The sequence below is a fragment of the Megalops cyprinoides genome, chromosome 7 (genome assembly GCF_013368585.1).
Source record: "Megalops cyprinoides isolate fMegCyp1 chromosome 7, fMegCyp1.pri, whole genome shotgun sequence".
Lineage (NCBI taxonomy): Eukaryota > Metazoa > Chordata > Actinopteri > Elopiformes > Megalopidae > Megalops > Megalops cyprinoides.
Window position 1 is genome coordinate 6,154,009 of NC_050589.1, and position 26,198 is coordinate 6,180,206.

Consider the following 26,198-nt stretch of genomic DNA (forward strand, 5'->3'; position numbering starts at 1 on the left):
TGAATGACAAAGGAGCGGTTTGTAACAATCGGCACAGGCGTGCGTGCACCGCCCCCCTCTTTGTGCCCGGCTAATGATCTGTAAATTCCCCTTCGCCTTCCCAGTTTCATAACCATCCTCCCTGTCCGCCCCGCCGTATCCATCGGCAACCGCTCTGCAGAGTAAATACAGGCGAAACGGAACTCTGTTTTTCCATGGATTCCCAAACTAGGTCAGCATTTTGGACGCGTTATTTCGGTTCTCTTTTTTTTCCGTTCCGAGACCCAGTCAAACAGAGTTCCCCTTCCGCCTCCTACCTCCCCCCGCCCCCCTGCCACTGCCAGAGTGGGTGGGCGCTATGGTTACCGCAGAGTTCAGCCGAGGAGAATATCCCACGATTCCCTACTTTAACATGCATTCTGGAATCGATCAGGTCCTCGAACTCGTGAACAGAAATTGGGGGGGAAATGATAAATAAATTCTCACACTGCCCCTGCGTGTGCTGCATGTGACAAATTCCTGCTTAATGTAGGAAGGCCAGCTGGTGTCTGCCGCTCTGCCTCGGATGCTTTTGGGAAAGCTAAACCTAATCAGATTGCCTTCCTGTTCTGCGAAGTAGCGTGTGGTTGAGGTGTATGTGAGGCACATGTAGTCCCAGGGAACGCTGTGTGCATAGGTATAGGGGACAGGAACACCTGCAAGTAGCAAAGTCATAGAAGCCCAGTTTGTATTCGGCCCTTTTCAGTACAGACCTGCTAATACCCCAGGCAGTCTAAAATAATCACCATCAGATTAAACCTTTAAAACGGCCTCCATCAAATGGCTTGCACAGTGATCTAATCTCTTCCTTGAAAGTGGGGTTTTTTTCCCCCATCAGACTCTTGTTTAACTCAGGCATTGTTCCTGGAGCTGTTTATATACAGTATCGTGGAAAGATCTGGCAGGGACTGTGACAGTGGGATGCCTTCGATAAAAGGCAGTCAACATATGAATTTATTGCATTATCGGCATTTAGCAGATGCTCCTATCCAGGTTACAGTTTTTACATGTCATCCACTTATACAGCTGGATATTTACTGAGGCAGCTCTTGGTTAAGTACCTTGCCTAAGGGTACAGCAGCAGTGACCCAGCTGCCAATCAAACCAGCAACCTTTCGGTAACAAGCCCTGCTCCTGACCATTATGCTACACATTGCTGGACATTTGTGGACATTCATCTTCTTCCTCCTGTTCTTCTTTCTGTGTATTTATTTATTTGTTTGAAAGATGTGCTTGTTAAGGGAGAATTTCAAGGCCAACGCAGCAAGAATTGAATTCATACTATGGCAGCAACCACAACAAAGTCCAAGAACAGCTGATGTGACAGTTAGTCAACATCAAAAGGCTGCTAAAACGCAATGAAATTTCAAATTGCACTAATCGTTTTAGCATACTCGTAGAGCAAGAGAAAAATACAGCGCACAAATCATCCTAGCATGTACATAGGAGTAAAATATTTTAAAAAGCTCCTGTTATATTTTAATGGAATAGTAGGCTGCATGGAAAAAGCACAGATTTTTGTGTGAAGCACCGGTGAAGCCAGATAAATTCTCAGACAGCTGAGATATATGTGTCCTGGGGGATGGTGGGCAGAGGGGAAATGGGGGGGGTGGGGTGGGGGGGTGGTCGCTGTTGACGAATCACAGACTGGGACAGGGATCGATAGCAGCGTGCTCCCTCAATAAGGTGCGACACCGAGGCCTTTCATGTCCACTCCGGCTGATGGATACGCGCGCCCTGAAGCACCACTTCTGCGGAATGCTTAACCGGGGCCCGCACCGGAGCGCAGCGAGGCCTCCGCACGCAAAGATCAAACGCCCCGCCATCCTGTCGCGGCGGCGGCAGAGTAACGGGAGGAGCGGGTCCGTGGGGACCGAGAGAGAGAGCTCCGGGATGTTGTCGTATCATGCCGTCCTAACGGGCGTGCGCTGAAGAGAGCAGCCGTTTTAATTACTTTTGTTTTTAAAAAAGAAATAAAGTCGCTTGCGGTAATCTTTCTTCAGGTGATGTGTGAGTAATAATGTTTGTGATCGTTGTTTAATGAATTCCAGGTGAGGTGGAAACAGTGTGGCGTGGTGTGCGTGCGGGTAGGCTGTTTTGGGGCCCCCGGGGGGTGTGGAGCTTCACCTGCGAACGTGAAGCGAGAGGAAGGAACTGACAGGTAGATGGGGAGGGGTGGGTTGGGGGGGGGGGGGGGGGGCGGTCGGCCAAAGAGAAAAGGACAAACCTTTATTTCGGCACCTTTGCAGCCTCTTGGCGCTTCTCCTCTCTGATTGAGGACACCGTTTATTCCAAATGACATGTGGAGAGAGGGAGAGAGGCAGAAACAGAGAGAGAGAGGGGGGGGGAGGGAGAGAGAGAGCCAAACCTCTTTCTTGCTGCAAACCGATCTAATGAAGGAAACGAGTCCCAGAATTCCGTGGTGTTTTCCACGGTCACAGACGCCACCCCTGCCAGCCTCGCCCGTTTGCGTGCGCGCTCTTCAAGGTCTTCATTATCGCTGGATTTAACGTCCCCGCTCCTCGCCACCGCGTAAATCCTCCCTTAATGGGATGTTCTTTTCCCTTACCCAAGGGGGGGGGGGGGGGGACGCATGAAGCCAGAACAATCAAAACGGGGGTGGGGAACGGCGCCATCCCGCTCATTGTGTTTTGCGTATTTGGCGGTCTGACCGCGAAGGGCGATTTTCCGGACAGGCCCATCCACCCCACCCCCCGGGGGGACGGCGAGCGGGTTTCACCTGCGCTGGCTCGGAGGGCGAAGCGATACCCTCTCCAAGAGGATGCTGCCGATGAGCTCTGCCCAAAAAACAGCGCAGGCCAGATGTCACCATGAATCATTATCACCGCGCAGAGAGGAGCGTATGAGAGAAACCGCAGCTGCTTCCCCCTTTTTATCACCGCCATTACGTTATATTAGTGTCACACTGGAAAGAAGATAAAGGCACCAGGAAAGGCAGGGACTTTGCTCGCAGTGGCCTCATGTATATCAGAATATACAGAAGTATAATGACCTTCCACACTTCATCCGTTCTGCCAAATCGCTCACTATTTTTAAGAAACATCTGAAGACACAGCTCTTCCTTACTCACCTGATCGCCTGAATCACTACCACCAAAAGCCATTTCTTATGTCACAAACTCTTTAAAAAAATGTAATGGTTTAATGCACTTGTGTCTCTACCGGCTAGCTTTTACCTTGTTTGGCCAACTTTTGAAACTTGGTCCATGCAGCACTTCTAATATTTTGACTCCGTGTATGGCTTTCACTTGTGTTGTACTCTGCCTCACTTGTAAGTCGCTTTGGATAAAAGCATCTGGCAAATGAATAAATGTAATCTAATGTAATGTAAAGAAGTATACAGAAATGTTAGGTGTGTAAAGGTTACTGGATGTCATTCAGGAGCTGCGTTACTTCCGAGCTCTGTGTCAGCCAGAGCACTGCCTGAAAGGACATTCAAATTGTACACTTTCTGATGTTGACATGGCCCCCATTCCCCTGCAGGATAAGTGTAGGTTTCCGTTTTGCCTTTGACTTGTCAAATTAATCTGCCAGCTCCCTGACACATTGATTAACTAATATTGTTTTGAGCAACTGTGCTGGCAAGGTCAGTGTTTTGCATCTGATTGATGTAAACAGGAGCTCTTTGTGCAGGTGCCAGTGAGGATTCTTTGTGTGATCGGATTGCCGCTCTTTGTGTGTGTGTGTGTGTTAGTATAGGGCATATTGTACATGTGGCGCGTGTAGCGTGTTTTGTGTTTTTGTTCTATGTGTGTGTGTGTGTGTGTGTGTAGTGTGTAGTGAGTGCTGTTTGTGTAGTCTGTGTGTGAAGTCTGTGTCCTTCCTGTGGCGTGTATAGTGCATGTTGTTTGTGGAGTCTGTGTGTGTCAGTGTGTGTAGTGGGTAAGTAGAGGAGACTGGCAGTCCTGCTGTTCAAAGTCCCAGGGCTCTATCCTCTCTTTTCACTTATTATCACACTGCCCAAGGCCGGTGCTTCATAAATACAGATGGAGAGAATGGTGTGTCTGAGGGAGAGAGAGAGAGAGTAGTGTTGACTTGTACTGTTAAATCAGCAGTAGATATGTCCTTTCCTAAAATTAAAACAACCAAAAATTGCTCAGCGAAAGGAATGGGTTCAATTTATTGGTTAATTAATTGCCTTGTGTGATAATTAGAAGATATACAGTTGTAGAAGTTAATTCACCATATTGGTGAATTTCCTCCTACATTGCAATGCAATGCACATACTTTCCAATTGTACAGGGTAACACCAAAAAATCAGCAGGACCTATTTGCATTATGCAGGGTGCTCTTTTGTCCAAGGTCCCCTAATTGGTCTGTTCTTAGTTAACCTGGAAAGTTTATTATGACGTGAAGTCACTCAGGGTCCCGGGGTTTATGAGATCTTCTCATGCGTGCCTGTGGAGGAGATGACGGTGCATGTCTGTGTGTCCTGGTCATCCAGAGGGCATTGCAAGGCAGGGCACGGCAGGGCAGTCCCTGGGCAGATTAAGGCTACAGGAGACCTCCCGCGGAGACATCTCTCCCTCGCCAGCTGACGGCCATCTGCACAACCCCCTCTTCCTCCAGAGGAAGCCACAGACATTATTGGGGGGAGGATAGGATTTCTGAAAGCCAGAAGACTATCAACAGGTGCCCAGTTCAAAAGGGGTGATTATGGTTGCGTTAATGCCCTTTCACTGGCAGCCCCCCCCCCTTATTAGATGCATACAGTGATAATTCAGCAGTCCCTCCTTCCAAACCATAGGGTAGGATGTGGAAGCCATTTTGTGGCCAGGTGCAATGACTTCATATTAGCAGGGCATTGTGTGTTACACTGCTAGTCATAAAGTACTGCCTCATGTCTCCTGGGTCATTGGGGTGAGGGGGTGGCGGGGGGCAGGTGTTCTGATCTGTGTCATCTATCTTTTGGACATTGTGTGACTGTCCCGTGTGTCCTGGGGTTTATGGATCCCCCCTCAGGTCACGACCCAGACCCAGGCTAATAGGTGAATGGTTGAGGATGTGAAATGAGCTTGTTAGCGTTTACCACCTAACTACCATCCTGGGCAGTCACTCCCAACTGTACTGTCAGTCCCATAAAAGAACCTGTGACGTGTGTTGAGGTAACTTGTGTTTCTGCTGAGGTTCGGCATCGACAGACTCATTTATGCTTTTAAATAATCACTCTGACTGGTACTTTATTAGAGTACTGCAGGAACACAGCTCTATCTGCTTCCTGTATTTTTATTTTTATCAGGTGTCCTTCATGCAGGCATGGGGCCTGCTAGGAAGGGAAGCTTTTGTCCTCAAATCGACCTATTGATCACCATCAATTCCCCCCCAAGCCCTCACCTCCCATCTGTCAGACACTGGCAGGTCATTTAATATGGGAAACAATGCATATCTCTGTGGAGGTGCTGGTGCAGAGGACAATATTTCACCCAGAGGAGACAGGATTTTGCACCGCGTTAAGCTGTCCCTGCTCCATCTGAGAGGAGCAGGCGTCCTCTCTGCACCGCATTCTTTCTGACCGGGCCATTTGTTTCGCTGTATTGTTTGCTTAGAGTTTGTCTGCTGTCACAGAAAGATTGCTAACTCTATAAAGCCATTCTTCAGACGCAGGAGGGACGGATGGAGAGAATTGTGTTTTTTTTTTTTTTGCAGGTCCAAGAGACGGTGTTCAGCGGTGTTAAGTGACGTTTGGTCAGCACGTTGTCAAAAATAACGTGTTGTTTCCTTTGAGGTGGATCCTGGTTGTTGTGTAAGTCCTAATCGTTGATTGGAACCCCTCCAGTTTACCAAGCTCACGTAATCACAGGGTTAGCGTGATACTGTCGTGTCCCGGTCATGTCGTGCGTGACCCTCCAGGCCAGACGTTGCTCGGCAACTGTCCTCTTGACTGCTGAAATGACATTTTCACGAGTCCTCGATGACCCTCCCACAGTACTCTCTCATGTTATTGAATTATCCCAGCGCTGGCTTTCATCACTTCCTAATGCAAATACACTGGCTCGCATTTACTTTAATGGTCGTGCTTATTTGAATTTGCCCATTTCAACATGCAAAAGAAAACAGGAACGTGCTCCCTCTCCAAACAGGTGCTCTGATGTGTTTATGTTTCCATGCCACAGTCAGGACCAGACAGCTCAGATCCGGCTGTTCTGTGGAGATTGTGCTATTCTGTACAAGCAGTGGGAAACCACCATGAGGAAGTCATCTGGTCACCTTCCACTTCAGTTTCGTGTCCACGGTGATTTGTCCATGGCCTAAGATAAACATTAAGCTCTAGCACACGCTCCCTGGGTGGGGCCGGTTATGACCCCCCCCCCCCCCCCCCCCCCAACCCCTCCCCTTTGTCTAGGAAACGCCACTCGAAAGCCTCCAGCCACCTGCTCCGTTGCGTCATGCGGTTGTCAATGAAGCGTCTTAATCTCGGGTCTCACACGGCAAGGCGAAATCTCTTATGCTGCAAAGACTTTAAAAAGATCTATAAAAAAATTAAATCAAATTCCATAAAATAGATCCATGAGAGTCACATCCACAATGTCACCTGTTTTCCTCCCTTGTATCAGTTAAGGATTCCCACAGAGATCCAAGAAAGGCCTGTTAAAGCGTCAGTCTTGTGCCTGCGTCTTCGTTCCCTGTCACATATCTTTATATGGGTGCCTGCAAGGCCCTCTCCACCCGCATAAAGTGGCCGGTGTCCAGTGTCTCTCCGCCCGTGGCGGGTACGTGAGTGGGGCGCTGAAGGCGCGCGCGGGTGCGCACACACATACACACACACACACACGGGGTGACATATGGGTGCTGAGGTAAAGGGGGGGGGGGGCGTCGGGGATGCGCCGCGTGGCATATGGGCGCCCATATGTTTGCAGAGGGCAGGAAAACAACAACATCGACGACAGCCACTTCCCCGGTTGGATAATCAGCTTGGACACACACACGCGCGCACACACACACACACACACACACACACACACATACGCTGAGGCCCCCGGCACGTAGACTTTGGGGTAATCCTCATCCTCCGCGTCTCGGGCAGTCCGGCGATGTCGCACCTTTCGACCCCTCTCGCCCTCGGGGTCACGGCAGGAGACCGTTTTGGTTTTTGTGCGTTCACCTCACATAAACCACGCTCATCCCGGCTCAGCCTCAGGGATGCAAGTGGCGGTGGTCAATCCAGGACTAATCCTCTCACATGTCTCTCCCCTTCACAGGAACTGCTTTTTTTTTCGCATCCCCCTTTACCTTACATTACACTATTGGCATTTATCCAGAGCGACTTACACCAATTACAGGTTTTTACAATGTTATCCATTTATACAGCTGGATATTTACTAACGCTATTGTGGGTTAAGTACTTTGCCCAAGGGTACAGCAGCAGTGCCCCCGTGGAAAATCGAACCAGCAACCTTTTGGTTACGAGTCCTCCTCCTTAACCACTGCGCTACACTGCTGTCCCCCTGAACTGATTGTGTGATCATTTCCTCAGTCAGTGGTTGAGAGTGAGGCAAGTTTATGCAGTTAATTTCCATAATGCACAAGCATCTTAAACGCATAAACATAAGAGCCGTTTTTAGTAAAACCCTCTGTTAAATCAAGATTAGCGGATAGCGTTGATTGTTGAGCAGAAGGATCACAATATTTCTAGCCGCTAATAATGTTTTTTGTTCTCTGAGAGCATTCTGCCTCATTTAATTGAGCTCGTGTTCCACGAGGGGGAAAAAAAAGGGAGAGGAATTTAATTAGACTTTTTTGTTGATTATGAGATGGCACTTCTGTGTCTATCCTGAGAATTCATTCACTTTAATGCCCCATTCACACTCACAAATTAAGCGGTGAATGGTGAACTATGAGAAGCCGGAGAGGTGGTGCTGTAAAAGCTAGTGGAATTAGCATGTGACTCCAGCTGGTCTCGGCTGGCTTCCGTCGGGGAGGCTTGAATAGGTCATCTCTTCTGCCTCCTGCTGTCGTCTGGAAAGGCATGACAGGATTTGCAAAGGAGCACTTCCTTTTGTTGATTCCCTCAGCATTTGTTTGCCTTTTTCACTGTGGAGCAATATGTTAAATAATTTAGGAGCCAAGCATCGGTTCCCATAAATCCCTAATATGTCGTATGGTACACTTTTCACTGTTGTCACTGTTGATAAAAATCAGTGACTGTGACTAGCTACCAACCTGTCAAAGAGATAGCAGATGTAGAAATGTGAAAGTATGGAGACTTTTAGATTGCAGAAGCTTAGCTAACCTTCTGTGGCCAGGTGGATGCTTCCTGGTTTTCTTGATACAGTTTTGAAGTTTGTCTCCTCAGACAGACTTACATATTTCTGCAATGGTTGTGCTGGATTACAAACAATTTGCTCAGCTAACTAGTATCACAAATGACAAAAGGAGTCACACAGCACCAGCATATACACATATTTGCCAGCTAACTATGAAGTAGACAAAGCTAACAAACTAAAGGTTGTGGCTGTGCCATAACCCATTCATATGAAAATATTAGTGAATCTGAGCAGGATGTGCCATGAAATGATGCTAAATATTTCTTACTGGGTTCATTTTTCACTGATTTGGAGCGTAGTGTTAGCTACTCTTGAAAGGATGAGCAGGATAAATGGGATGAGGATCAGATTCAGACACAGGTGAGAGGCTATGGACACATTTTTGGAAGAATTGTGGAACAGCTGTATGCTGTTGGCTTCCAGAGAACACGGGCAGGATTCCATCTGATAGAAAGACTTCCTGTAAAGGTTTCCAACGTTTCTTTTTTGCATTACTGGATTTTTATGCACGTATGTTATCCTGAAGTGGCTGGTGGCTTGTCAGCTGCACAGTGCATCTTCCTCAGAGCCATCCCGTGCTGAGACGAGGGAGAAAGCAGCTTAAGGCCCAAGGAGGCCGCGGTAGGAAATTAGGACAGCTGCATCAGTGGTTTGCCTGAGGAGGGGGCAGAGAGGGTCCTTGGCTTGTGTGGGGTTTGTGCAGGGGGTGGGAGTGGAGCAGAGCAAAGGCTTGCTAATCCTCTTTTCTTTGCGAGTGTATGAGCTATTCCTTCTTTGCGTGCATGACGTCACCGACACACCTCCGCCGGGACACTCAGATCTGTCACTCACATCTGTCATTCATATCTCAAGGCTCTCAGAGATATACTGTGGTCGCTGACATTGTTGGGAAGAAATAAAGTCCTGGGGCAAGGCCTGACATCCCATGTGGGGCAGGACTGGAAGCTCATTATCTGCTCTGGCATTGACTGTCAGCAGGTTGCCTTCATCCTGGATCAAATGAGGGGGTTTCCACAGGGAAACCAGAAGTTCATTGCTAGATACGTATTTACATATAGAATAGTGTTTGCTTCTACAAAAAGGTAGTCTGTCACCTCTGTGGCTGCAGCTTTCTTCCAAAGGTTTCATCCATATAGTTTCTGTAAATTTGGCATAATCTACCATCTAAAGTGTTGATTGAAAAGAAAAAAAGATGTACACACAAGTCCTGTCATTTGTGTGTGTCCATGCATGTGTGTGTGCGTGTCCCTGTGTGTATTTGTGTGAGTGTGTTTGCATGTGTGTGCGCATATGCGCATATGTGCATTTGTGTGACTGTGTGTGTGTGTGTGTGTGTACACACTTGTGTGTGTGCCAGGCCCCTGGGAGAGTGTCAGCCGGATTTATTCATCCAGGACGGTAGGCTGCCCTCCGTGTCCCTTCTGGAGATATGCACACAGGCTCCCAGCTGGGAGCGAACTGGGCCAGTCCTCCCACTCTCTCACTCCCCCTCTCCGTCTCAGAGCAGGGCAGGCCAGGCCAGGGCTACGGCTGTGCAATACATCCCCACGCAGGGTTTCTGTTGCAGCCGTGCAAGTGTGGCGTGCTTCAATTTTCGGGCAACAAAGGGATCGTCTCACATGAAAGAAGTCTCACGTTGGATACTTATTTGGCCAACGTAAAGATGAAGGGTGCTTTGTTCCACTTGTCAGTGTCTGGTCGAAAAGAAAATACTCAAAAGTGTGTCATGCAGCTCAGATCTCACTAATATCAGAAGAGCAGGAATGAATCTCTTGCCTTCTTGCACAGAGGTGACCTGTTTGTGGGTTAATTAATCAAGGAATGCGGCAGGAATTAACACGCAAGGAAGTGGAATCGGCTAACACCCAATCCTTCCTGAAATCGATATCTGCGCTTCTCGGATGCATTACCTGGAGTGCTGTTTCTCCTGCAAAGCTGTTGCATAACATTACCTTTGCTCGCCACACGCTCTTGCCCAGAGTTGACTTACAGTTGCAATGTGGACATGTTGTCCATTGATACAGTTGGATATTTACCGAGGTGATTCGGGTCAAGTACCTTGCCCCAGGATATGACAACACTACCCCGCCTGGGAACCAAACCAGCAACCACTGGGTTATGTGCCCTGCTCCTGACCATCTGTTTGCACCCGGTAGCTGTGTTGAATGTTTGTGTTTGAACAGTGAAGGAGAGAGAAAAAGAGCCGCATTGATCACACAAAGGTTGTGTGCTGGGGCTTGCACTTTGTCACTTTAGACAGAAAGACATGGAGTCCCTTTGTGGATTGGATCTCCGACCTGGTTCAAACCAGCTAGTTTAACACGCTGCTCCTTCCTTTGCTTTCTGGTCTCTCCTTTGGTTTCAGTTGCCGCTTTTGCTTTGGCCAAACTCTGTGTACCTCAGTGAGTTACTTGAACTAAAACCTCTTTATGTGCTCTCTGTATGTGTGTGTAACTGAATGTAGTATGCTATCTGTAGCAGTAGTTAAACAGTACTTAGATGGGTGGATTTTTGTCATTAGTATTGCTATTTGGAAAGTTCCTTAAGCTTCTGTCTCCAAGGCATTAATTCAGAGAGAGAGGGTAAAATGAGAGTAATATTTTTTTCTCTCTTTATTTTTCTTACATTGGCCTTGTACTGCTTTCCTATTATAGATGTGGACGGCCACTGGGATCCAGCTTTAATCTCGCCCTAATGTGCAGCGCGTGAGGCTATACCTGGCATTAAATCCAGCGGAACGGCTTATTCTGGGATGCTGAGATGTTCCAGATGTATGGCAATCTGATAAACGAATCTGTGATTTACAGGAGGAGACAGCCAGTGATAGATCTCCCCGGTCTGTCGCTGCGTCCGCGGTATCGACCAGCGGGGTCGATCGGGAATGTGCCCTGCAGGCCCTTTCAGCCAATGACGTCACAGAAAGACGCGTTGTGTAAGAGCACGCTCAGAGGCTGTGCTGGGGGCACTGCCTAATTGAAGTAATGTACATCACACCCTGCTTTACAGGGTAATGATATCTACACACATTTCCCAGCATAAGAAGAATCGTTACGTTGTGATATTACTTATGCTGCCTCCTTGCAGCAGTAAAAAGCATTGTACACGTGCATAGCCACCACCATGTCAGCATCTCGGAAAAAAAATCAAACACATCCCATATGGGGTACCGCTGTGTTACGCCTGAGCAGGGTAATTAATAACAAGCCTGAGCATGCCAAAAGGTCAAGAGCACGACAGTACATGCGTCTGAACCCGTACAATGTGAAATATGTATGATCCACATGTTAGAGCACAGATTTCTTTTTCTAAGCCTTAGTGTCTTAAATCAAAGAAAGTTTTTGAAAAGGTACATGGATTGATATTATGCTCTGTACATATTCACATTTCTGTTCAAAGCGGCGTCTTTGTTGGAAACTTGCCAAAGTAACAGCAGTTCGTGGAAAATCAAGTCCCTGCGACCAGTGATTTCTGGGGATATCCCCTTGAGTGTCCGGTCTCTGCAATGACTGATATATTTCCACAGCAATAGCCGACAGGACACCCCGGCATACATGAGAGCAGCTTGTCTTGACTTGCTCTCATACTGGCCTTATTTCACACAGTTTGTTTTGCTATGTTGAGCACCAAAGTGAATTAATACCACCCCGTTTATGGTTGAGGTTGAGAAATTCACAAAAGATACAGCCAGCTCTGCTGTAAACTGAAAATAATAATAAACTAGGACTAGGACTGTTAGTTTAGTTTTTATCATCTAAACTTCAAATAAAATGCAGTCGTTATATCTGCACTGTGTCAGATTTGTGCAATGAATCCCTTGGTTTTGGGTGCTGTGTTTTTGGTATTTTCAGTTTTTTTTTATTTTTTTGTTTTTTATTTTATTTTTAGATTCAGCATTTTATGCCTCGTACCACATGAATTTAATCCCTGGACAAAATTGCATTGTTGCCCCCCCCCCCCCCCCCATCATCAGCTAATTTTAAACAACATGCAGGACTCATAGTCCGGGGCATAATGTATTCCTTTTATATCACTCCCGAGCATTTCCCCTAACGCTGTGTGTTACAGGTCTGAGGCTGCACATGGACGTACACATGGGGATTACACTTTATAACAGAGAACCATCATATTAGCTGCTACAGATGCTTTGGGCTTCTGAAGTGCCACACTCTGGAGTGGCATTTAAAAACTAAAGCCTGGTATGTAGATATGTAGAGTCACGGACGAGTGTTTTACTGTTACACTTAATGCATCTTTGTAGTACCTCGAATTCAACTGTGTGTTGGGGTTAATCCCAGACCAGATGAAACAGTCTGTTCCACCTGTCCTCCCCATAAACTTTTACGTTACCTAATCCAGACCAGGGGAGGTATCACATTTTATCTTTAAAAGTCGAACAAACAGGTTACGTTCTTGCTGCAGTAATCGTTGGGAAAAAACAGTTGTGTAACACTGTTTTCTCCGGGCCGTCGGGCGGCTGAAGTAAACATCTCGAATGCTGCTGGGATTAACTATATTTGACGTGGAGATCTGTGTGTGCTTGTTGTGATCCACGCTGCAGTTCTCCAACGGTGTTTCAGAGATGCAGACACAGTGGTGATTAGGATACCATGTGACTTCCCTTTCTGTTGGATCTGTCTTCCAACAGTGGGCTTGTTTCAGCTCTTGTTTGTCCTAGCACCTCTACACGTGGGTGAGGTCATATCCTGGAATAGAGATTTAGTGCAAAAATAAAGTGAGGGTTTTAGCCTTTGCCAGCTTTACTTCAGGTTTTGGCCCAGGTCTTTGGGCAACTGCGGGGCAACTGTAATAATCCGAGGCTGTGATATAGCCTCTTATATATATTGACTTCAGTACAAATATGAAACCTCCTCGGTGTATTTTATTCTTGTAAGTTACATTTAGAGATATTTTCATCACCCCTGAGCTCTGTGCAGATTCCTTGAAAGTTTAGAAGTTCACTTTCTGTGGATGGAGTCAGACTCTCACTGTGCCCATCTCTCTCCTCACACTTGCTCAAACTTTTCCCCCCGTTAGATTAGCCCACCCTCTGGCCTGTCAGGACCTGCGTGTCGACGGGTTACCAGGTTAGCTGCCTATCCACCATCTGCGTCAGAGTCAACTCAGGGGAAGAGGGTGCATCTGGAACTGCTCTTAAAGATTATTCTGTGTCCCTCACCAGCAGCTCCTGTACTGTTTTATAAGCCAAATGCTTGGACAAAAATGGTGAAGAAATCGGTGAACAATGTTTTCCTTTATTAGTCTGGTTATCGTTTACGTTCATTTCAACAGCCTAGAGCCTGTCGCAGTTGGGGTTTCATAATTTCTATTTCTGGCCAAGTGCTTCGGCTTTTTGAGTAGTTATTATTAATTTTTTTTGACTCTGTTTTTGGCAGTACGTGGAAAATCGGTCACCACCATAGTTCCAGTCGTGGACATATGAACTGCACAATAGCCCCTGAAAGTAGATTTCTATAAATAATTCGCTATCCTTAGGCGGCCTGGCGGTGGATGGGGATTAAAGGTGAAGAGTCGTTCCTGTGGACATCTGTCGAGTCTCAGTGTTGACACCGGTCTGGGTTGGGTTGCGTGGGAATTTTTCGTGGGATGGAGTTTGCTGGGGCGGAGACGAGAGGCGAGCTTTGTTCTGGCTGACTCCAGCTTCCCCCAGGTGTCCCGGCGACGTGAGGCTCAAGTTGCCTGCTGGAAGGGGATTAGATAAAACCCCCCTGGGTTTGTACACGCGCCTCCTTACGAGTGTGGCCAAGGCAGACGGCCCACTGTCAGGATTTAGAGGTATTCTGCTTTAAGCCACTAACAAGCCAAGATGCTGTAGCACAGGGTCTGGGGGCCAGCCCTAACACGGACACAGTCACCTGGGAGCCTTTTCCTGGACAATTCTAAGAGGTGGAAAAAAAAAAACTAAAATGACACAGAAGGCAGACAAAGGACTACAGCTGTAGCACTTCCTCTTTGGATGTGAGGAAGATTGCTGCAAGGAAACGTGCTCTCTGCTTTGATTTTAACACTCTAATAAGAGACGGGAAGTCCGAGTGTCGCGCCGTACTCATGGTGAAATGAAAGCTGGATACTGACCTTGTCAAGAAAGTATGGGAATAGGCAGTTCCTTTGCGCCAAGATCAGACCAAATCTTTACCATCAGGTAAGTTTCTTTGACTCCCTGTAGTTGTGACTGTTGGCTAGAGCAAGACCTAGAATGTGTCACTGCTCCGTGTCACAAAATGGAAACATAATTGCCTTCATTAACATGTCCAAGGGAAGTAATTTGGGCCGCTAAATCTGTGTGATTGTTGACGCCTCCGTCTGGGTAAATGCATAGGTTTTACCTCCATGTGTTCTGGGTTTACTGCCTCTCAGACCCAGGCAGTGCTCACTAGCCCGATGCTAGTGATCCACATCGAAAACCATGTTTCATTCGTTTTCAGACCAGCAATCAAATACATGTTATCATATTACCATAGTGTATTAGCATGAGTTGCCACAGAGCAGTGGCCACAGCTCATTTTTCCTGGCAGTCTTTTTATTTCTGTGTGTGTTGGGTCAGTGCTTGCTGTAGCCCGTGAGGATCTTCTCTTAAACCTGTCAGCCCTTGCAGCTTTGACCGAGAGAAGTGCGTGCTTGTCTAAGATGTCTGCCGATGTTTGTCTTTGAAAGTGTTAAGCCAGGAGGGCCTGCGTGTGTCCCCTGTCCGCGCTGAAGGGATGCTAATTTAGGCTGTATTGTCACTCCTCTCATTCTCTTATTGGATAACCTGATACAAAACATTATGTATGGCTACGTGGCCTGTACATTGTATGTCATTTACATATTTTATATTATATATTGCTGTTCATGGATGTTTGCTTCTCAAACACTGGATGTTCTCAATATTATCTGTTCGTTAACCTGAACAGATTTTGGGAGAGGTGAGAGATACAGTGAGAGATATGGACATGAAATGGTTAACTTTTCCTGTGACAAAACGTGTCTGTCTCACCAGAGACCATATAATGAGCCATATTCTGGATGCAAGATAACTCCTACCTATGTGAAGCATATTCTCTGTGCCAGTACCATACAGCTGCGGTGTTTGGCAACTGTGGGCTGGATTCACTGAATTTGTGTTGTTTCTGCAGAGTGAGCCTGGCGCCGAGACAGAACCTCTCCCGGATCATCCTGAAGGGCATTTTCCAGGGGGTCAAGGTGGTTCGCGGACCAGACTGGGACTGGGGCAACCAAGACGGTGAGTGGGCGGGGGGGAGGTGCCGGGTGCGGGTCCCGGCCCTGGGTTCTCTCACGGCGGCGTCACGGCGCACGCCAAAGCGCCTGGTGGTGTTTTTGCCGGTGACATTTGTGCCATGTTTTCATCTGCCAAATCAACTCATCCCTGCCCTTTCCAGCGCGGATGGCGTGAAAGGGTGAGAGGACTGTGAGAGAAATGGTGATGAATGCTTTCTGAGCTCCATCCAAACGCGTGAGATCCAGTCGAACCAGATCAGTGCAGCTTCCTTTTTACTCTCCTCTTCAGGGAACATCAGCTGTGACTTTGGTTCCAAAGTACCAGGCTGCACATGCGTGTTAACAGATACGCATAAGCAGGCTACAGGTTTGGGACAACAAAAAAAAAAGCCAGCAACAACAAGCTAGTCTGGTGCTACATGGTTAATTCAGTAACCTTCATCTTGAGGTGTGAGTCATTTTTCTTCGTGTTAGAGTTTTTAATTAGTCTTTGAAGTGTGTTGCAGAATCTGGTAAACAGATGTGTGTGAAAGACTTCCTCAGAAAAGCAGAGGCTCATTACGTTTGACGCAGGGTTTGCCATGTTGTTTCTCTGTACCGGTGCGTCACACTCGCCACCCTTCCAGTCTGCGTCCTCCGCGGTTAAAGACTGTTTAGGAACCTCATTTTGTTCTTTCATCATTTGCCTCCGCTGTGTTGGTTTCCTGTCTTTTCACACAGACTTTTTTTTTAAAAAAAGAGAGTCAAGAGTCAGTAGATTTCACCCGTAATTAAAGTTCGGCACCTCAGATAACAGAACAAAAGAAGCATGAGCTGGCGCTGAAATGTAACGGTTTGTGTAATAAGGTCTTAGCAATAATTGAAGGCTGCAGGTGTTGTTGTGGTAAGACTCTGGTTCCTCCTGGTTCTTCCTCTCGTGGGCGACACTGGGCCTCGCACTGCCCCTGTTGAAGCTGTTGTTTCTGTGTGTTCCGCTGTGAGCGTGTGAACCTTTGGGGGTCAGCAGGTTTTAAAACGATGCTCCTTTCATTTTCACTTCCTGGCCACAACCCTTCAAGAATGAGTCAAAATGTCCGCGTGCTGTCTTTGAAATAAACCTTGGGGGGGTCAAAGTCATCGATCTGTACCTGTACGCTCCGTTGCGCAGTGGGAGGTCTGTTCACACCTTTAAAAGCTGTCTGTAACCTTTGAGGTGCTCTCTCTGTTGAGTGTAACAGACAGAGAAGGTGTCTGAGTGGTATGTGGCGCTGTTTTAGGGTTGTGACGTGGTAATATGCGTCTTTGTGTACCTGCTCCCCCTGTGTTGTGTGTAGATGCTTCAGCTCAGTAGGGGTTGGAACCAGAATAGATGGAGCAATTGCTGCTTTGTGTCTCATGGTAGATGGCAGACCTCTACATTGTTTGAAATAGCTGGTACATTGCTGTGCTTTTGTTTGATAGCTCACCCTAGAGCATGCGAGTACAGTGAGACCAGCCTCGGTTCCACATCTGTGTGGGGGGGAAAAAAAAAAACTGAGATCAAGTGGTTTGGTTTGGGCAGCACAGGTTATCAGTCTTCAGGAAAAGCAACACCAGAGGAAGAAAGCGTTCATCAGAAGGCGAGCTGACGTCCGCCGAAGAAGCCTGTAAAAGCCCAGTTTCTCCTTTTATCTGCTGCGAGAGATTAAATATTGAGAGGAAGCGGGAGTCCTGGTTTTCATCACGGTGTTTTCAGGAAAATGTGATCTCCTTGTTGGGGCCTGGGTGGAGACAATCATTTCGTTTTTGTCCCTCCTCAGGACATGACAGGCCCCGGCCAGTTAGTGTGTGAGGATGTGTAGTGCCTATGTCTTCATAATGAAATGTAAGCTAGTGTGTGTGTACCTGTATGTTAGTGTGTAAAGGTGTGTGTAGCTGGCAGTGCCCATTTAAATTAGAAGCTGAACAATGCAGGCGATGTTCATTTAAAGCTTGAATTACTAGAAGACAGAAGTAGCTGTAGAAGGGCTTAACAGCCTATTAATTGAACTGCAGTGACATAATGTTCTGTTTGGTACATCTTTGCCGCTTGTCGGGAATGTGTCCTCGTTTTCACCGTCTTCTTCGTTCTAAAGGGGTTAAGTGTTAAGTAGTTACCCTTTGTCTAATTCCTCTGTCACTAGTGTTCTTGAAGTGTTTTCTCCGTTTGGGGTTTTGGCTTAAAATGGTGTTTTTTTTTTCATGCAGTAGATAACACCCTCTTTGATAACACTGCCATGCTTTGTGAATTGCTGACGCGCTGGAGCGTAGTCAGCCTCCAGCACAGTGAGTGGGTGGTGTCCTGTGACTTGTTCCGCAGGCAAGTCCACAGGCATCTCCCACGCTCTCCCTGCCTTCTCTGCAATGTGCTACTCCGCGGAACGTTCTAGAAAGCTGCCTGGAGACGTCCTCTGTACATACGCTTTGTGCCTGGCGTTTCTCCCTGGAGATTTGGTTCCCTTAGAAGGAGGCTCACATAAGTGGCTGCTTTGTTTTTTTGCGCCTGGCGTAGTAAAACAACCCAGAGGTTGGGCTCTGTGCGTGAGGGCACATGACGAGAGAACATTCACCCTCAAATCCTCTGGCTTTTCTGCGAAGGCTATCTGCTGTTTATCTCTCTTTTTCCTTGTTTCTGTGCAGAGTGGTGTTTGCTCCATGCACCTTTCCCTTAATGCTCATATTTCTTTCTTAACTCTTTTCATGCTAAGCCTCTACTGAGATACCCCATCTTCCTGGTTAAAACCTTCTCCCACCTTCCCCTACTAGTACAGTCTTCCACCTTCCCTTACTATAAACCTCTTCCACCCTCCCAATATAACCCACTCCCTTATCCCCCCACTATAACTCCTTTCTACCCTGCACTGCTATAACCCTCTTTTACCCTCCCCCACTCTAACCCTCTCCCACTCTTACCTGATATAGCCCTCTCCCTCCCGCCTTGCACTATAACCCTGTCCTTCCCTGCCCTATTATAACCCTCTCCCACTCTCACCTGATATAACCCTCACCTTCCCTCTCCCTCCCTCCCTGTGCTATAACTGTCTCCCTCCCTGACTACAGACCTCCTCTGCTGTAGCTGTCTCCGTCCCTTTCTGTGTTATAACCCTCACCTTCCCCTACTGTAACACTCTCTCTCCCTCTCTGTGCAACAACCCTGTCCCTCACCTGCTATAACTCTCTTCCACCTTTCCTGACTATAACCCTCCTCTGCTGTAGCTCTCCTCCTCCCTCTCTGTGCTATAACCCTCTCCCTCCCACCCTGACTGTAACCCTCCTTTGCTATAACTCTCTCCCACCCTTTCTGACTATAACCCTCCTATGCTGAAGTTCTCCCCTGCCCTCCCTTGTGCTATAACCCTCTCCCGTCTGTACGGTCAGGAGGAGAGGGCAAGATTGGGAAGGTGGTGGACATCCGCGGCTGGGACACGGAATCGGGCCGCAGCGTGGCCAGTGTCACCTGGTCCAACGGGACCACCAACGTCTACAGAATGGGCCACAAGGGCAAGGTGGACCTCAAATACGTCTCTGACGTAGCAGGAGGATATTACTACAAGGACCACCTTCCGAAGCTAGGTAGGGACCGAGAGCACGGTGCATCTCCTGGCATCTCTCTCTTTTCACTCCTCCCTGGTGCATCTCACAAAAGGCTCTGCTGCTTGCCTCACTGTTCCTAATTGATTAATGAGAACATCTGTTTGTTCCTCTGTGAGCACAAGCAAAACCACTGATCCTGTCTCTGATCTGTGTGCGTGTGTGTGTGTGTGTGTGTGTGCGTGTGCGTGTGTGCGTGTGCATGTGCGCGCGCGTGTGTGCGTGTGCGTGTGTGTGCGTGCGCGTGTGTGTGCGCGCGCGCGCGTGTGTGTGTGTGTGTGTGTGTGTGTGTGTGTGTGTGTGTGTGTGCAGGCGAACATGCGGAGCTACAGAGACAGGAGAGCGCAGATGGGCACACCTTCCAGCAGGGGGACAAGGTCAAGTGTCTGCTGGAGGTGGACATCCTCAGGCAAATGCAGGAAGGCCATGGAGGCTGGAATCCCAAAATGGCAGAGGTATGGTACTGAGGAGCAAAGGCTGTTTGTATTGAGCCTTTTGTCTCTGTCTTTTTATAAAAGAAAACTCCCACACCTCTCCCAAACCACTCCTCCCACACCTCACCTTGTCCCGTTCCTTTCCAATCTCAGCCCCTCAAGTTACTTCTGTTTTTTTTTTTTTTTTTGAAATTTTAAAATTTTAAAGCAGCACTCCAAGGGCCACTTAAATCTTCTGCCAAATCATCTTTATTACTTCTGACTCCAAAGGAACGCTGAGTAAACAGCTTTACCCGGGAAAGGGGAAAACATTTGGGAACGCATTTCCAGAGATAAAAGGCCTCGCAAAATGATCCCGCAAGTGTATTTATGTGGCGCACAGTCTGCTCCCTGCCAGAGGCACCCTGGCCGCTGCCAGGACACAGCAACTTGGAAGCAGCGCCGGCGGTTAAATTCTGCCTCGCTTCCCATTTATTTGACTTACTGTTCACAACAAAAAAAAAAAAAAAACACTGGCCTGGATCATGCTTTAGGATGCTTATCTCTCATCGAGAGGAGTCTGAATTATAGAGGTTTACACCGGTGTCTCATGGTCCATTGCTGTTGTGTGTGTTTTTTTTTTTTATTCCACAGTTCTGGATAAATACAATTGTCTGCTTGTGTGAGAGGTGAGGGATGTTGGTACCTTCCAGTCCCAGAGCAGACTGTTGGCTAACACGCGGGGCGTTACTGATGCTAGCATAGAGGTGGCGTGAGCTGGTTTGCCGTTTTGTGCAAGGCAGAACTCTCCTTGTTTATCAACGGCAGCCAGCATTCCGCCTCTTTCCTCTCTCACTCCGAACTTTCACTCAGTGCAGCCGGTGGAATGAGTGAAGGTCATGAATGGAGAATGGAGGGGATGTGGGGGGGGGGGGGGGGTTGTTGGGGAGGGTGCGGTAAAGCCAGGATTAAATGGACGGTCTCTTTTCTCTCCAGTACATCTGCAGGATAGGGACTGTGCACAGGATCACGGACCGGGGTGACGTCAGGGTCCAGTACAGCAATAACATCCGCTGGACCTTCCACCCAGGAGCTCTGACTAAGGTACGGAACGCAACACATTACATTACATTATTATTATTATACATTTAGCTTATCCAGAGCGACTTACTAGTTTTTACAACATTATCCATTTATGCAGCTGGATATTTACTGAGGCAATTGTGGGTTAAGTACCTTGCCCAAGGGTGCAGCAGCAGCACCCCTGTGGGGAATCGAACCAGCAACCTTTCGGTTCCAAGTCCTGCTCCTTAACCACTACGCTGCACTGCTGTCCCTTGCGGAGGCCTTGCACTCGGCTTGCATCATGTCCCAGCAGCGAGAAAGTCTGTGGCACGCAGCCACGCGTTCGCTGATAACAGCTCAAATGACTCGGCGCGATTTTAACAGTTAATTTGCTCCGTTCCCCTCGGGTTCCTCCGCGCACGATAACAGTTACGTTTGGAAATCAATAATTCATCCCACGGGTGCGCTGGCGGGAAGGTTGTCAAAACGTTAAACACTCGAGAGGGCCGGAGCGGTCCAGAGCGCATGTCGCGAGCAGCGCCTCTCCAGCTGGAGTGGAGTCATTAGCGGCGCTCGGAATCGGAATGCTGATGAGACCCCCGCGTGAAAGAGGAGGGGCGGCAGGCCGAGCCATCGCTACCCCCGCCACCGTCGTCCCGGAGTGACCGCCGCAGACGGCGCAGCTCGGGAGCGGGGGATCATGGGTACGCGCCCCCCCGGCGGGTAACAGCTGCCGTGTCTTTGGGCGAGGGTGCTCTGCAGAGGCCGCTCACACAGAGATCACTGTCACCCTCCAAGTTCGCTCGCTGTCCTGCGCACAGACAATGCGACAGTTACACGGAAGGTTCTGGAAACAGCGACGGCGATGTAACGGTGTATTTTTACAAGCAGCCTGACAATTCTGGCACACGGTAGTCTTTCCTGTGCAGCGTACAGGAAGCAACAAAGGATATTAGTGGCCGTGTGCATTGCCCAGACTAGGATATGTCTGAAGTGTGCCACCGCAGAGTGTTCCTTCCCTTCTGAGAAAGCAGTAATCCAAACAAACTGCACCTGGACAGCCATCGCCACCATTGTTACACGCTGCTCTTTTTTTTTTTCTCTGCAGTGCCTTTTTTTAGTCCAGCATTGCGGAGGCCTCTCTCTGCCAAAGTGGAATAGGCCAGATTGAATTGGAGTGGATTTGAATTGCAAAACAGGGACGGAGGATTGAGAGTAATCCTGCCGTCTCGCGGCCTGTCTGACATCCGTTTGAGGATCGCTGTGACCTCCCCCCCCCCTCCCCCCACTCTCTCGTTCCCCCCCCACAGGTGAACACGTTTGGGGTGGGCGACCTGGTGCGCGTCCTGGAGGACATGGAGACGGTGAAGCGTCTGCAGGCGGGCCATGGCGAGTGGACAGACAGCATGGCACCTGTGAGTATGCTGGTGACCTCTGACTTACACAGGCTGCTGTCTTTTCTTTTTTTTTTTGTTCTAAAGTACCTGTTGTCTGTCTGGCAGACCGCCTGCCTCTTTAGCGTACCGAGTAGACGGGTGGTCTTGGTGTGGCGGAAAAAAAAACACTGGCCGAGGGTGTTTCCCTGAAGAAGGCTTAGCAGTTCTGTGAAAGCATGCAGATTATTCACCTCCAAATAAAGGCAGCGAGTCTCTGTCCGCCAGCTCTTAGGCAGCCCGCAAGATGCCTCAGGCTTAGAGGGTGTGCTCTAAGACCGGATGAGCTGCTCTTTTCCTGGCGCCCCCCCCCTGCGCCCCCCCCTTACTGACCGCTGTGCTTCCCCCTTCCCATCAGGCCCTGGGGCAGGTGGGCAAGGTGCTGAAGGTGTACGCCGACGGCGACCTGCGCGTGGCCTTCGGGGGCCAGACCTGGACCTTCAACCCCGCCTGCCTCTCCGCCCAGCCCGTGGAGGTGGACGCCAACCTGATGACGGCCGAGAACCCCAGCGAATCAGGAAGTAAGGGCTCGGAGGACGGTCCCAGCTGCAGCTCCTCCCGCCGTTGCAATCACGCGTCCTCATCCAGCAAGCCCCTCTGTATGTCCCTACCCTCCCCCCGTCCTCCCCTCCGCCCTCCTCTCACCTCTCACCTCCCTCTCTCTCTCTCTCTCTCCCCCTCATGTCTTCTCTCTTTCAGCCTCCTCCGTGCCAGCCGCAACGCACGCTCGCGGCGTCTGCTCGTTCTCGGCCGCGTCAGCGCTAATCAAGCTGCCAGGCTTGCTGGTTTCCTGTGTTTTTTTTTTTGAAAAATTACTTCTGCACGCTGTGATTTTCATGGGATGTGTGAGTGTATGTGGTGTCTGATTTCACCCCGCCCACCTCTGCATGTTGCACCCTGGTACCTGGCTGCCCATTGGCTGTGCTCACTTCCTCCATTGCTGGTCACTGCGTGGGTCATGTGATGCTTCCGGTCCAGCGGCACTGGGTGGCACTGGGTGGCACTGGGGGCCTCCTTCGTGACTGGGCCCCTCGGGGTTTCCTCCTGTCCTCACACGCGTTTCAAAGACAGCACGATCCAGGGTGTGATGGGAAAGGGTGGCATTTTGACTCATTCCGCTGATCCACTGCTGGGTGGAAAAGCAGTGAAACGCACTGTCGGGTTGTTCCGTCTCACCGAACGGGCACTGAAATAAGCTAAAGCACAGAGTAAACAGATGTTCTCAGTCAGTCCGGCTCCGAACTAAGCGTCCGTCTCTTTCTCTCTCTGTCCCTTTCTCTTTATCTCTCTCTGCTCAGGCACTGTCATTTCGGTCCTGGAGAAGCTGCTGTCACAGTCGACGGAACAGGACAACCCGGGCAGGCTGGTCATCGAGGCGGCGCATGGCAGCGCTGCCAAGGTGCGGGACCTGGTACAGAAGTATCCCGAGAAGGTGAGTTCCACTTCCTGTAAGCGCCGCTTCTTGTGAGCGTCACTTCCTGTGAGCATCAGTTCCTGGGTTGTATTACACAGGGCACAGTTCAGCCAGAGAACATTCAAAAGTCTTTTGACTATGACTGAACATTACATAAAGACCATGTTGGTAACTTCAATTTTGTTTGTCAGAAACCAATATCTGTTTATGTTTTTTTTCTCAATTCAAGAAAAATGTAGTTCTTATACACAGTGGACATAAAGATAGAGAGATCCCTGTTAAATACAGTGTAGCATAATTGAAAGTACACGATTTAATGTTCTCTGGAGAACTGGCAGTCTGGCTGCACTGTAATTGCCTGTCTGAGTCCGATGAGATGGGGGCACACAGTCTGTGTGTTTGCCTGCCCCTGCACTGATCTCGGCCCAGCTGGGCTCAGAGGAGCTAAGCTCCTGGCTGATCCAACCGTCCGAACAGAAGGCAAACTCTGCGATCCCATCCTCATCCACTGACAGCTCTGTGTATGTATGTGTGTGTGTGTGTGTTGGGACAGCTACTTGGAAACTCTGCTGTGTACACTGGCTCAGTATGATGGGGGAAAGTCTGTATCTATCCCTGTCTTCTGTAAGAGGCACAGACCACATAGTGCTGGATTAAGAGAGTGCCAAACCATAACACAGCGGGTGTGTGTCTGTGCTGTACGTGTACTTAATGCAGCGTGTTGTACTGCAGCATATTGCAGTTTTAGTGTATTGTCTCTGTTTATGTATGCATGTATGCGTCTGTGTGTGTGAGTGAGAGAGAGAGATTTCAGCTTGTGTGCATGTCTGGATCACGTTTCTGTGTATGATGTCTACACGTGGTTATCATGCGCATGTACTGCCTGTGCGCTTGTGCGTGATTGTATCACAGGTGTGTCAGGTGTGTGCCTGTGCGTGATTGTATCACAGGTGTGTCACGTGTGTGCCTGTGCGTGATTGTATCACAGGTGTGTCAGGTGTGTGCCTGTGCGTGATTGTATCACAGGTGTGTCACGTGTGTGCTTGTGCGTGTGCCCTCCGCAGGTGGACATAAAGAACCAGGGGAAGACAGCGCTGCAGGTAGCGGCTCACCAGGGCCACATGGAGGTGGTGAAGGTGCTGCTGCAGGCCAACAGCAGCGTCGAGGTGAAGGATGAGGACGGGGACACCGCCCTGCATTACACAGCCTTCGGGTGAGCGGCCGTGCCATGCCTGCTCCCACGCCCACTCCCAGTCTCCCTCCCCCTCCCCCTCCCCCTCTCCCACTCACACTCCACCTTCCCCTCCAACTCCCCCTTCCACTTCCACGCCCACTTACACCCCCTCTCCCACTCCTATGCATGAGCCCCCAGCCTCCTCGTTAATCTCGGAAGCTCAGGGCTTGTGAAGCTGGCTGCTGATCCCATTTTCATAACTGGTATTATCATAATTATGTATGAATGGGAAGAAAAATAACAAAAAAAAAAAAAAACAAGAGAACGCTTGACACCTCTGCTGTCGTTATGTCATCGCGGTCTGGCTGACAGTCCGCCCCCCCCCCCCCCCCGGGGTCTCTGTGGTAACGCAGCTGCTGTCTCCTCTCTGCTGCGGTGCAGGAACCAGCCAGAGATCGCGCATCTGCTGCTCAGCAAGGGCGCCAACGTCAACCTGCTCAACAACTCCATGTGCACGGCCCTGCACATCGCCGTCAACAAGGGCTTCACCGAGGTGGTGCGCGTGCTGTCCGAGCACACCGCCGACGTCAACCTGCAGGTGAGGGAGCACTGCTCCACGCCCCCTCTCCCGCCTTCCCACACCCCCCCCACCCCCGGCCTGTCCGCAGCGCTCAGACCTCTCTGTGTCATGGCCGTCTCAGGGGGGCTGCGTGGCTCCAGTCTGTTCATAGGCTGGATGGGGCGGCAGTGTAGCTTAGTGGTTAAGGAGCCGGACTGGTTCAATTCCCCACTGGGGCACCTCTGGTGTACCCTTGAGCAAGCTACTTGCCTCAGTAAATATCTAGCTGTATAAATGGATAACATTGTAAAAACCCAGGAATTGATGTAGGTCGCTCTGGATAAGAGTGTCTGCTAAATGCCAATAATGTAATGTAATCTCAGGGGGGCTGCGTGGCTTAGCTCTGTTCTGGGTTCAGGAAGGTTTCTCTGCCTGAGCAGCAGTGTAGCATAGTGGTAATGAGCAGGGCTCACAACCGAAAGGCTGCTGGATCGATTCGCTCCTGGGGCGCTGCCGCTGTACCGTTAAACCCAGAATCACTGTAGTAAAAATGTAGCTGTATAAATGGATACCATGTGTAACCTGTGTAAGTCAGGATGAGAGCATCTGTTAAATGATGAATAAATGACAGTAATGTAATGTAATGTAGCAAGAGGGGAGGAGGCCTGCTTGAAGTAAAAGGCCAGCCTGCAGGAGTGCGGTTTCGTGCCGCGCCGCTCCAGATCCTTTCCAGCCCGCCGGTCCCGGGTTCGGGGGCCCCCTCGCCGCGTGTCTGCCGTGCAGATGAGGCCGGGAACCTTCCTGCCGTTTCATTAGTGTCAGCCAGGTTTAGCAACCGCGTAACGCTAACTCGATCCCGTCCCGCTTCCTGTGGCGGAGTGCCTTTCATGCTCCGGTTAGCCGGGTTTCGTTTGGATGTCCTCGGCCTGGGTTTGGATCCCACTCATTTGTTTATTATTCTGAAAGCGGCCTGCGAAGCCGGGGCCAGGAGAAAGTGGATTCTGCGGATTCGGA

At 49.3% G+C, this 26,198-nt stretch overlaps 1 protein-coding gene across 1 annotated transcript in view; it reads left to right on the forward strand.

Annotated features, from left to right (window-relative positions):
- Window positions 1-26,198, forward strand: part of mib2 (mindbomb E3 ubiquitin protein ligase 2) — a 56,007-nt gene that overhangs the window by 18,560 nt on the left and 11,249 nt on the right. The window contains exons 4-12 of the mRNA XM_036533702.1: window positions 15,436-15,542; window positions 18,914-19,108; window positions 19,439-19,581; window positions 20,536-20,643; window positions 21,915-22,019; window positions 22,396-22,558; window positions 23,336-23,469; window positions 24,516-24,664; window positions 25,067-25,223. Of these exons, the coding sequence (XP_036389595.1) occupies window positions 15,436-15,542; window positions 18,914-19,108; window positions 19,439-19,581; window positions 20,536-20,643; window positions 21,915-22,019; window positions 22,396-22,558; window positions 23,336-23,469; window positions 24,516-24,664; window positions 25,067-25,223 (1,261 nt within the window). The remainder of the gene's footprint in view (window positions 1-15,435; window positions 15,543-18,913; window positions 19,109-19,438; window positions 19,582-20,535; window positions 20,644-21,914; window positions 22,020-22,395; window positions 22,559-23,335; window positions 23,470-24,515; window positions 24,665-25,066; window positions 25,224-26,198) is intronic.